The 12,791-nt window shown below is 38.2% G+C and overlaps 1 protein-coding gene across 1 annotated transcript in view; it reads left to right on the forward strand.

The window, feature by feature from the left end:
• Positions 1 to 12,791, forward strand: part of LOC140232266 (cholesterol transporter ABCA5-like) — a 58,625-nt gene that overhangs the window by 31,772 nt on the left and 14,062 nt on the right. Inside the window, exons 15-22 of the mRNA XM_072312398.1 lie at positions 719 to 871; positions 4,878 to 5,071; positions 5,746 to 5,947; positions 6,263 to 6,396; positions 6,801 to 7,076; positions 9,258 to 9,542; positions 10,298 to 10,435; positions 12,225 to 12,320. Of these exons, the coding sequence (XP_072168499.1) occupies positions 719 to 871; positions 4,878 to 5,071; positions 5,746 to 5,947; positions 6,263 to 6,396; positions 6,801 to 7,076; positions 9,258 to 9,542; positions 10,298 to 10,435; positions 12,225 to 12,320 (1,478 nt within the window). The remainder of the gene's footprint in view (positions 1 to 718; positions 872 to 4,877; positions 5,072 to 5,745; positions 5,948 to 6,262; positions 6,397 to 6,800; positions 7,077 to 9,257; positions 9,543 to 10,297; positions 10,436 to 12,224; positions 12,321 to 12,791) is intronic.

The raw sequence follows: 12,791 nt of genomic DNA on the forward strand, positions 1-12,791 counted from the left end.
TTTGGCAACCTGAGCATGGATAAATGCCTGTCAGGCCTTTGTTGTGAAAACTTTAAAGTTGTAAACTTTATTGAGTGCACAGCTTTTCCCTTCATGCTCACAATGTCCAATGAAATAGAAAAAAAAAAAAAAAGATAAACTCTTCAAGTCTTTTCATTCTGATCTGGGGAAAAATATCTCAAACCATCAAGTTCTTGGGTAATTTTGAAGAAGAACGATGATCTCATCCCTAAATTGGCAACTTGATTTTACTGCATAACCTATATTGGAGCAAGACTAGATAGAATATGTTGAATTTGGTAAATTTATACGAAATTAGATGAGAAATATGAAAGCGTCATAATTTCAAAATGTAATTTTTTATGAAAAATGCACATCCCTTCCACTTACAGGCATATGTTGAAGGTAATATTATTCCCCATGTGTTTCAAGGAGATAACGCCAAGTGCTCTGTCATTTTGCTGGATAAAATTAAGGTATTTTGAATTCTCTTCATATTTTTTTCATTTCTTTGTCCTACCGTGCCAATCTTCAAATCAAGCAATGGCGGTAATGACACTTTCAAAAATCATGACATTAGAGTGGATTGTCTGATTTTCCTCAAACTTCACTGATGTGTTCTACTAATAATATTTTTGCCATGAACAACACTCGATGTACAGAATGTACAGTATTTCATTCCCCTTTAAAACTGCAATTGTATATTGGTACGTTGCAGGAATGTTTGAACACCTGGAGAAATCTGATGGTGCTGGAGGAGCCACTGCCTCCCAAGCCATGGGCATACAGACCTATGGAGTTTCCATGACAACACTGGAGGAAGTCTTCCTGAAGATCGGGGAGGAGGCAGAGGTTGAAGAGGCAGATGCCGGTAAAGAGTGTTCCCACCTATTGATTTCTGCGTAGGGTAGAAGTGTGCCCTTTGAATGATCATTTTTCCATGCTGATATTGACACCAACCAGAAGTGTAGGTCGCTTTTAATGACAGCCATTGAATGAACTGCCAAAGTATGTGTGTGTTTGTTTGTGTTGTTTGCAGGAGCATTTATGAGGCTTTGTGGCTTTGTGGATAAGACCTCAAGACTTTAAATTATGAGGTCCCTGATTCAAGCCTGCTGGCAGCATGCGGTTATGTCCCTAGGCAAGGCACTATATCTTCATTGCCCAGACATCTGAAGGGGACATAAAAGCTTGTGGTCCTTATGTAACTTGCTCATGAGTGTTCATGTGCTTCTAAAGTGGCCTCATTAAATACATCGAAACAAACAAAGAAACTAACTATGCAAAAGCCTAGCTAATATACTACCATAGCACATACTTGTATCATGCCAAAAAGTTCACACACCATGGCAGTTGCTATGGTGTGTGAACTTTTTGGCATGATACAAGTATGTGCTATGGTAGTATAATCACCTACTAATTGAAAACTGTTGGCAGGTGATGTGGTCTAGATGACTGTGAATTGTGTGGAAATACAATGGCAGTGAGTTTCCTGTAGAGGGTGTCTTTGATACGAATTTGCTCTGTATGGGTGCATTTCCATACACGTTTTTGTTTCTTTTTCTTGAAGCAACTTTTGTGTTTGCTTTAAAGCGTGCACTTTGCAATTTTGCTTTCATATTTTTTAGCCAGTCATTCTGCTTCATTTTACTAATCTCATTTCACACAAGCAGCCAAACGGAGGCAAGATGCTGTCAGAGGTAAGACTGTTTTTTAAAACACTAACCAGCACTCTGCCTTCTATCAGCTAACGTTCACCAGCGCACCTCCTGGAGACCCCCCTCCTTCTTTCCTGCGTGTTTCTATACAACTCACTGCTCCCTGCACCTGGTGTAGATAGACCCAATTAGGCAGACCCTGCATACATATCAGTGTTCCTTTTTGTTGTATTCTGTGTCTAATTAGAAAATTTGGGTTATCTGGTGGTACTTAGTCTCTAAAAGGGGCTTTGAAAGAAGTTAGAATTAATCTCAATCTTCCAAATCAATTGTAAGTCTTATGATTAATTGCAAATTTGCACTTGATTGCAACTAACAATTGATTCTGTTTTAAGAAAAAAAACACTATGCCTGATATGAAGTGCAGTATCATGTGCAAGTCTTACAATCAATCACAGACCAAGGACAACGTGACTATGAATTTACGGGTATGCAACAACAAAAAAATTGCTACATTTATTTGCATTTGCAACTCAGTTGCCATGCAGTACTCCCTAGAGACATAGTGTATTCACATGTGCTGTGACTGTGTAGAGAAAGATTTAGTGAGAAGGAGAAGAGTTCGCCACAGATATAGAGGGCCATCTATGGGTGGGGGGGGGGGGGACTTCTATAGGAATTGGGGTCATCTGTAAGGGGCCATCTTTGGGGGCCATCTATAAAAGGCATCTTCAGGACCCTGACTCACGAAATACCAGAATTAAACTTTGCTACACTGTCATGATATGCCCGGGTAGTTTCAGGGGCTACAATATATTCCATGGCTATTGATTATCAATGGGCAGCATAGTGAGTTTGTTGTGATGATAAAATTCTAGTTTTAAAAAAAAAGGAGAAAATTAGAGAAATTGCTGGAGAAAGGTCATGTTGTGAAATATCAATGATAGAACCAGAAATGATGATAAACAAAATAAGTAAGAGCATTCATAGAAAAGAAAGCCAATGTAATTTACAATTATTATTGTCCATGTGGTCAATATTTGTATTTTTAGCAGTAGTTTTTGTAAAAAATTGTGTACATTCCTGAATCAGGTCAAAGGAAATATAATGTGACTTGTGTTCAACCTGTTTGGCTCTCACATAACCATTGCAACAGGTTCTTTCATGATGTGCTGAGTAGAGTAAAACAATACAATCACTCTGAAAAAAAATGATTATCCATCACAGAATGTGTGATATTGTTCTCAAAGACATATAACATATATAGGTCTTTCATGACAGGTTTGATAATATGATTTGAGAAAAATAAACTTGCTCAAGTGCTCAAGAATTTTAGAAAGATGAGAAAGAGTAGTTGTGCAGTTCTAATTTGTACTTCCTAACCAAAAAGAATAATTGATTTATCTTCATTTAATAATGATATTCTATGTTTACCAAATACTTTCTTGCAGTGAGTCATTGTGTGAAGTTGGGCAATTAATTCTTTCTTCTTTTTTTTTTTTTTTTTGGGGGGGGGGGAAGGGGTTGGGGTAAGGAATGCTCCACCTTAGAGACACACGTTATCATCTACCATGCATGACAAACTTTATTTCTTGCACACACACACACCTTGACTTCATCCACCGTCATGTCTACAGCTGATGTTGAGATTTCTCTGGATGGACCACCGGCTGCAGGCCAGACCAATAAAGCACTCGAGGGTAAAATACCTTAATACCTTGGCTACTAAGTCTTTACATGCACTCTCATTTCACAGAAAGCATCTAGATCAAATCTTGGCAAAATTCTTGCAAACATGCTATGCCGGAAAGTGCACAATTCCTTTCATCTGTTTTATTTGTGCTCCTGTTCCGATCAATGGAAAAAAAAAACCCATGCAAACATAACTGTAGTGATATATTCTGATGACAGTTGCAGAGTAAGGTGCTATGTGCTAGTGCTGAGTGGCTATTTAGCTGGTGTTTTCAGCATTTGATACAATAAGTCATCCATGAAAACATACTTGACTCCGTGTGACCTTTCAGCTCTTCATCCCCAAAACTCAAATTTTGTGACATATTATCATTTGTCAGTGTTATAAATGCTGATTTTTTTTTTTTTGCTGGCGTGCTGTGCAAGTGTAATCAAATGGTCAAGGGATTGATAGTGTAGTTGTCAGTGTTTAGTACACATTGTTTCAGCTACTGCAGTTATAACTGTTTGTAGTCATTTTCGGTCATTTCGTTATGATGTGACCCTACTTCCACTGCCAGCGTGTGGTAAAATTTGTGTTTGGTGTTCTAATTCTAACTTTGAAATTCTGTTGAAGTTTAGGAATATTTAGTGCAGCTTCATTTTGATATCAGATGTCTGTCATATGTCTGGCAATTTTAAAGGGATTGTTTAGTTTTGATTGAGATAGGGGATCCAGATATTAACTTATTGCGAGATGATTAGTTATAAAATGGTAGTAAAGAAGCATGCAATTCTAAGAGGAATTCAAAGTATATTTGATGAAAATTGGTTTTGAATTGGCTGGGATATACAAAAACAAAGTAAACAAAGTGGTCCTAATGAAAGGTGGCTTCCACCTTTTTTCATGACCTTTGTTTTAATGGATTGCCTGTCCGTCCGTAACGCTACAAAAACTTGAATAACTCTCTACCGAGTACTTCAATTTCAATCAAACTTAGAGGGAAAAGTGGTTATACAAAGTTACACATTTTACCAAACATGAAGGTCACCTCAAGGTCAAAGGTCACAGGCAGGGGTCAGTAAACTTTAAGGCTCAATGTTAAGTTTTTACAGCGCGTTTCGATTATGGCTCATAACTTTTGATCCATATGTCCGTTTGTGACCAAACTTGGCTGATAAATGTCCCTTGGGGAGTTGAAGGTCACCACAAGGTCAAAGGTCATAGGCGGGGGTCAATGAACTTCCGTGAGTTAGAAAATCATTAATTTCTTCTGCACGAATGAGCGAGACACATTTTGGCACTTGCCTTGTTGGATATCTCAGCTTTTTAGAAACCAATTCTTATCAAATAAATTTTGAATTCCTCCTAGAATTGTGTGCTTTTTCATATCTTATAAGAGGTTTCTCATTTTCTCACAAAAAGTTGGAAACCTGAAGCCTTATGTGGACCAAAATTATACCATCCCTTTAATTTGTTGCATTTAAGATATCAAAGATAGAGAATGTTAATGGTATGATGAAGCTGCACCCCATTCACTCACACAGTATCTGCTCCGGCACCAAATGGAATGAGCATTGAGGAGTCAGGCGAGGGCGCTGCTCACTCTGTAACGGTCAACTTGAACCAATCTCCCCTGGACTCCACAGTACTGGCTACTCATCCCATTGAGGCTAGCCACTCAGAACAGATGAAAGCTTTGGCCCTGGCTGAATTAATCAGGGTCATCAGAAACCCAGTGGTGAGTTCTCTGTTTCTACATTCTCTTTCTGAGTCTTAGGAAAGTTTATTTGTATGTCTGAATGAACATTATGTGGCAAAGAGCTGAGTTCTGTGCAATTCCATTATGAACTAGAGACCTCCACCAAGCAGCTCATTTCCACCACTGATCGTGTTCTTCCACAGAGATCAGTGATTTTACACCCATACATATACATGCTGAATCGTCCGATTTCCCAGTATAGAAACCTTTTGTTACATCTGCTAGAGCGGCGCACCTCGCTCTAGCAGAAGCTACAGCACGCACCTCAGTGTGCATATGCAAACCTCAAAAATGCCTAACTCCCAAGTTCATTGCCCCTACCTGCCAATATGTCAAGAATCCTTCGTAAAATCCACAAAAATTTCAAGATCACTACCCAAATTTGGTCATCTGTTACTTGTATCATATTCAACTTTTCCTGTAAGTTTCATCCAAATCCATTCACTACTTTTTGAGTTATTTTGCACACAGACAAACAAACAAACAAACGGCTGTGAAAACATAACCTCCTCTCTTAGCGGAGGTAATGAAGTGACATACAATATGTGTATCTCTAGGAACAGTGAAATGTAGTAGAAACTTTCCTCCAAATGCACTGTGAAGTTTCAGACTAGAGCTGAAATTAGTCCATTTGACTGATTTTCTCCCTGCAGACCTACATCTTCCGTCTATTCATGCCAGTAGCTATCATGGTGGTAGGTGGCGTTCTGTCCAAGACCATCACATTTGGTGGAAACAGCCCGACTGCTACACCTGATGCACTCTGGTTCCGTCCAGAGATGTACTTCCCACCAGCTACCGGTCCCTACTCACCCCCTGCCTCTGAGCTTCTCTACCAGGATTCCTTGCCAACAGGTAGGCCCAACTTGCCAGCTTTTTAGATTGATTGAAATGAGTCCATCTTTTCTGGAATATCTAATGTATCTCATCCTTTTCCATTGTGTGAAAACTAAAAGTCACAAATGGTAATTTTACTCTTTCCTGATTTTGCAATTTTTTGAAGCAAAAAAAATTCTTCAGAATTGTAGATTTTTATTATTTTCTATTTCAACTTAAAAGATTAAGTTTCTGTAATGTTTAATGATAATTTGGTATTTTCTGTTAAAGTTCTTATAACGTAGAGTGATTGTTTTATCTACTCTCTTTTGTTCAACTCCATGGTGATAAAAGGTCAAGACATCGCAGACGTTGTGACCCAATTTGACCGCCTGGATATTGGAAGTAATGCTACCGGTAATCTGAGCATGCTCTATGACCTTCGACCTCACAGCGGTGCTGTAGACATGATGGACCTTGGAATTGCTGTGAGTATAAAGAGACATAAACTTTATTCTACCACCAGATGCAACTCTTACCCTTCTTTATAATGGCTGTGTGGTATTTGTACATGGACATTGGTGTGAACAACTCTTGAAGTTGGAATCTACAGAATTTGTCTACTTTCCTGACCTTTTATTGTCAACATTTGACCTAGAGTGCAGCTACATTACATCTGTAAAAAGGAGTAATTGAATTGTTTGACTATTTAAATCAGTGTTATTCATTGTCCATGCTGGAAATTAAATGACTGATGTGGTGAAAATGTTTTGTGGGTGTGAATATGTTGTTAAAAGCACTCTGCATCTCAAGTTTCTGTTTTGGTCGATGTAAAATGTCAATTTTTGTTCTCCTTTTTTTTCTGACCATATTTTGTGTGCTAATCTCACAGGAAGTTGCTGCTATGTTCACAACCTTCTACAACGACACCGCCCTCCACTCTTTACCCGTACTCATCAGTACCATGTCTAACGTTCTGCTGGGGATCTACAACTCGACCTCTGACCCCAACACACCGGTCATCACTGCAGCCAGTCACCCGTTTCCCAAGCCAGCCGAGCTGCCTGAATATGGCTTCTCCAGTGGAATCCTCTTTGTCTTCTTGTTTGGCTTTGGGCTCAATTTTGTCCCTGTGGGCTTTCCTGTGGACAGAGTGAAAGAGAGAGAGGTATTTAACCCTAAAAAGACTGGGCTATTTTGGTAGCTCGAAAGACTGGGGGGGGGGGGGGGGGCCTAAAGGGCCCCCCCTTAAGATCTCGGCCGTGGATCGCGCGATTGCTGTGAAAATTTGCACAATGGTAGTGTGCGATGTAATCTACAAGATCGTATATTTAAATTTTACAAAATAGTCTTCTTTTATTTTATTTTGATTAATTATGTTAATTTATGCAAGAAATCAGACTCTTTGATCTAAATCAGTAAATAAAGCTCCAAAAGTGCTCATTTCTGGTCTAGTTATTCTTTGTGGCATTCTTAGCAAATGTATTTGAAAAAAAATTCGGTATCAAAATCAATTTCTTATTTATTTTATTGTTTTATGAATTTCTTATATATTTCTTTGTTTTTTCGACCTTTTGTTGTTGTTTTTTTTTTAAACAAAATTTGTGGCAGACACTTTTTGAAGCATAATACTCCTAAAACAAATTAATTTTAGCCATTGAGAGTAAAAATAAGCATATTTATATGAACCATGTGAAAAAACTCAATTTGCATTGACTTTGTACACAAAATCACATTTTTGAGCCATTTTCGGCCTCATGTGCATGTACAAAAAAGTTATGTAACTTCAGAACCGTACCCCCGGGCGTCACAAATTTGGTGTCAAAATGTGCGGGAAACTCGAAAGAAAAAAATTATAGAGCATCGCGGCGAGAGCATTGCGCGTTGCAGAGTTATCGCGCGAAATGTCGAGGGGGGGGGGCCTTTTAGGCCCCCCCCCCCAGTCTTTTTAGGGTTAAAGAAGCTACAGTAGATAACACTTTCAGGGCCATGGCTGTGAAATGCCAGTGATATCTTTAATATGCAGTGTAGTTCTAGTGGTAGTAAGAGTTAATCAACACCAGGGGCCTGTTGCATGAAATGTGTGACTCAGGTTATTTTTTACAGAGCTTTTTCCTTTGTTAAAATCAACAACAGAATCATGCTAACCTGAGTTTTCAGTTCTAACCAGAGTTTTCTCAGGTAAAAAGTTTGATGCAACAGGCCCCCGGGGTATTTAATGCGTTAATGGTAATAGCCCTGATTCCATGGCAACCTGGCTATCTTTTGTTAACTTGCATTTATTCTCTGTGAAGTTGTGTGATTACTTGTTACTAAACGACATGTCACCCATTAATCTCTCAGTGTCATAGTGGCAGTGTATGTGTTTTGGTGCCCGTCATTGCCTCACTGACATGATGGCAGCGATGGAATCTGCTGAGCCTAATCATCTGATTTATTGTTGCATGCATTGATACATGATGAAACTGATAGCGGTAAATCACTATGGAATGAGTACTGTAGCTGTCTACCATCAGACACCCAGAAAAGGAAGAAATGAAGGATGGCCAAGATTTATGAGATTGTCACAAGACAACATGGTATATCAAAAATTACATTACAGTACTAGCACAACATCAAAGGGAACATCTATGTATTCACCCGAGATTCCCTATCTTAGTGATGAAGGACTGTGCTGTAGAGCCTTTGCATAGGAGTGTATTGAGAATTGACACACTTTGTGTCTCTTGTATGAATCTCTGTCGGTCAGCTTTAACATTTAGCAATGTACATTGTTTAAAACTGCCCAGGAAACTTAGTAAAAAATACAGTGCAATGTCATAATAAGTTCTATTACACTGCAAAAAAATTGATTTCGATATAGTCAATATTCTTTATTAGTCAGTTCACAGTGGTTAGATACTAATTTTTAGTATTACAATGTGTAGCAATGAACACAGAATTATTAGTTGCACATCATTTAGGGAGAATGGAATTCTTTGGGAAAGAATTTTGCTCCCCCCAATTTCTTGATTTTTAGAAAAGAGAATAAACCTCAATATTTTACTGGACAAAAAGCAATTGATAAGTCATCAGAAAATGAAGCATTTATATAGTTCATGATTCGGCCATGTTGACATAGAGATTTCTGTGACTGAGAATGTGAGTCAGTCAAGAGATTTATTCTAGTTGTCCTCTACCCCCCTCACCAATTTATGCTACAGTACTTGGTGCATTTCATAGTGCACAACAATGGCAGCAAAAATGTGTTTGATTTGACAGTGCCTACCTTTGTACTCATAGATGTGTGATAATCTGTGTCGTGATATTATAAATCATGCTGTGCTCTGTGACATGTTTGTATCTGCAGAAAAAAATCAAGGCTCAATTAAGAATCCAAGGCATCGACACTCTGTCCTACTGGGGCTCTGTCTTTGTCATCGATGCTGGCCAACTTCTCTTTGTTGGCATCATTGGCATCATCGTCATGGTAGCTATTCAGGTGCCATCCCTGACCACAGGGGGCGCTATTTTCTGCTTCCTGATTGGCATGGTCTTCTATGTTCCCATAGCAACCATTCAGGCCTATTGTGTTGGCTTCGTCTTTGACAAGTTTGAGACTGCGCAGGCCTATGGCTATTTCTTCTTCATGCATGTAAGTTACTGCCACACCTACTTGTTAATACTTTGCATGAGTGTGCAAGCCTGATGAGCCCCCTGTACCATGGGGTGGTATCAGGCGTCCATAGGGCATCTGTCCTCAATTTCACAATTCTTCTTCTTCGTCATTTCTCATGTGATTTTCTTTCTGTTTCCCTTACATAATGAGGTGGGTGGGGATCATGTTGTTTTTCCATCTTTGATCAGCTGGATGAAACAGAAAAAACTTGTTCTCTGAAATCCAGCCTCAAGCCTCATGGTAATTCATTCTTAATTGCACACAAATTCCACACAATGCTCTCCTCTTTCAGTTGATTGGCTAATTTTGATTTGTATCTCTATAAATCTTATCTGATAGATATAAAGTCAGCTAACATAGAACTTATGCACAGAATGTTAAAATTTTGTCTAAAATATTGATTTTTTGCTAATTTATGCAAATAGGTTTGAAATGACCAAATCAGATGAATTTAGTACTTTCAAAATATTATTACACTATCAAAATCTTTACTTCATTCACACAACTTCTACTGTAATTTGATATTCTGTTTAAGTTATCATGATTGGATAATGTACAATGTGTATTTCTATTAAAAACAAGTGCGTCTTCCTCATTACAAAAGTGATTAAGAAAAAAAAAAGAATATTATGCAATTCGCTTTATCAGAGTGAGTGACGATAAAGATGTTCGCATTGTTTTCTTGTAGATATAACCAATGTGAGTTTTATCTTTTCTGTTTGATGACACAGATCCCTCTGATCCTCTTCCTACCAACCATGTTCATTGATATCTACGTCAGTACAGCAGGGGCTGGAGGGTTTGCCATAGCAAGCAGTCTTCTCTACCCAATCACATCTCTCTTCAATTTACTCTACTTCATCGACAAGGTTTGCTGGAAAAGTTTTCTTCATTTTACCACGAGTGTGGACAAGTCCCCTCTATTGAACAAGAACCATTGCCACAGTATACATTGTACATGATCATCAATCTGTGGTAGTTTGGTGCATAGCATGTCAATACAGCAGCCACAGTTCAAAGTTGAATAAAGCTGCCACTGATTCAGTATTGCTTTGCTAGACACAATGCTGAGTAATAAAACTCTTTACTCTTTGCAAGGTGTACTGGACATATTGCTCTTGTACATTTCAAGACAGGGAAAGTTAATACTATCATGAACATGGGAGGGAAAGTATTAGTAGTAGATTTTTATGTGAAGAACATCTCCTCTTATCTTGCCAGATTCACAATTGTGTACCATGTAATACACACAAATCTCATAGAGCAGCTCTTTGTCTGCCATGTAAAGAGTTAAGGGACTCTTGCTAGTATTATTACCTCCGCCAAGGGAGGAAGTTATGTTTTCGTTACCGTCGGTTTGTTTGTTCGTTTGTTAGTTAGTTTGTCCGTGTGCAAAATAACTCAAAAAGTAGTTAACGGATTGGGATGAAACTTGCAGGAAAGGTTGAGAATGACACAAGTAACGAACGATGAACTTTTGGTAGTGACCGATAATTTTGGGGGAATTTATGAAGGATTTTTGATATTTTGGCAGGTAGGGTCAATGAACTTCGGAGTTCAGGCTGCGCGCATTTGAGGTTTGCATGTGCACACTAAAGTGCGTACTCTAGTTTCTGCTAGGGCAAGGCGCGCCGTGCAGCTGAGGGTTTATGACGTAACAAAGGCTTCTATATTGGGAAATCAGGCGGCTTTCACCCCACAATGCTATAAGTACGTATGGGTGGAAATCACTGAGATCTCTATGGAAGAACAAGATCAGTGGTGGAAATGAGCTGCATACTTGGCGGAGGTCTGCACTTTCAGAATGCTTCTCTAGTTATTATAGACCCTGAATGAAGAGTAGCCATGTGGTTTCATGTCAAATTGTGTACAGACATTGGAATAGACATCAATATTTTGTCTGTCCAGTTCAGTAAGACTTTTTCTCTTTTTTTTTTTCCAATGAGCAGCTTATAATAGTGGTATGCAACTCTTATTGACACAATTTTTTTTTCTTTCTGTTTTATCACAAAGAAAGATTCTTGAAATGTGGCTGCGGAATCTTTTAATTGATGAGAAAAACATCAGTTCTGATTGTCATTTCGCAACACTAAATGCCAACTTATAGTCAAATTATATTACAAATTTCAAAATCTGAAAATACCAGGACTGCTTTGCATTGATTTGACCATTATCGTAAGCATTTAACTCAAAACTTTTTTCTTGAGCCGTTGTGATTATTCGTTACTGTATGATATTTATCAGTCCACAGCATTTCAGGTCTTGCTGCATGTAAAGTTATTTTGTATCTCTTTTTAAGATAAAAGTTTTTTACTCTGCTTGAGAGCTGCCAGCTACCTTCATGATTGATGTTTGTATACTGTATACGCCGAATATTTCGCGAAGTTTTTATTTTCGTGAATTTCGCGAGTTAGGTGCTATTCACGAAATTAAAGACATGCGAAAATATTGACTCTTATCCCGATGTGAATGTGATGTACGCGTGTACACATCTGTGTTCAGTACAGGACTCCATAATCGCGAATTCAACCACTCGCGAAATCTTGGGAATTTCCGAATCGCGAAAATTTAGACTTGCGAAATATATGGCGTATACAGTACTCCTCTGTGTAGAACATCTGTAGCAATCTTCCTTTTCAATCTGCTTTATTTTAACAGGTTTACCAGAAGGCTTCTCTGTTTGGTCAACAAGATGACATCGTCTTTGGAGATTACTTTCTGCCTGAAAATTTCGTCTGGCCAATCCTGCTAATCGTAAGTTCAAGAGAACTTTTATCCATGGTGATGATAATGATGATATTAGTAATGTTAATAATCAACTATTAGGGATATTGACAGTAACATCAATATTGATGATATTTCTGTTTTAACCTGTTGAAGACAGACTGATTTTGCTACAACACACATTTCCCTTAGACACCTGCCCGAGTATACTCGGGACTCGTCCTCAACGGGTTAAGTGTTAGGAGTACTAGTAGTCTGATAGTAGAAGTATATGATAGTGGTAGCAGTAGGTGTACATATTAGTAGTAGCAGTAGTAATGTTATCATTATCTATATCATTATTATTTCAATTATCAGGGAGACTTTTTCATCTCAAAAGTTTCATAATTTGTTACTGCTTGTATTACAAAAATGTATATATAAATGATATACTCATTAGTTTATTTTCAATATCCCTTGTGATTCACCTAAAAGAAAATGTATTGGTTTCACAGAGTAAGG

Source organism: Diadema setosum, chromosome 8 (assembly GCF_964275005.1).
Source record: "Diadema setosum chromosome 8, eeDiaSeto1, whole genome shotgun sequence".
In the NCBI taxonomy this organism is placed as follows: domain Eukaryota; kingdom Metazoa; phylum Echinodermata; class Echinoidea; order Diadematoida; family Diadematidae; genus Diadema; species Diadema setosum.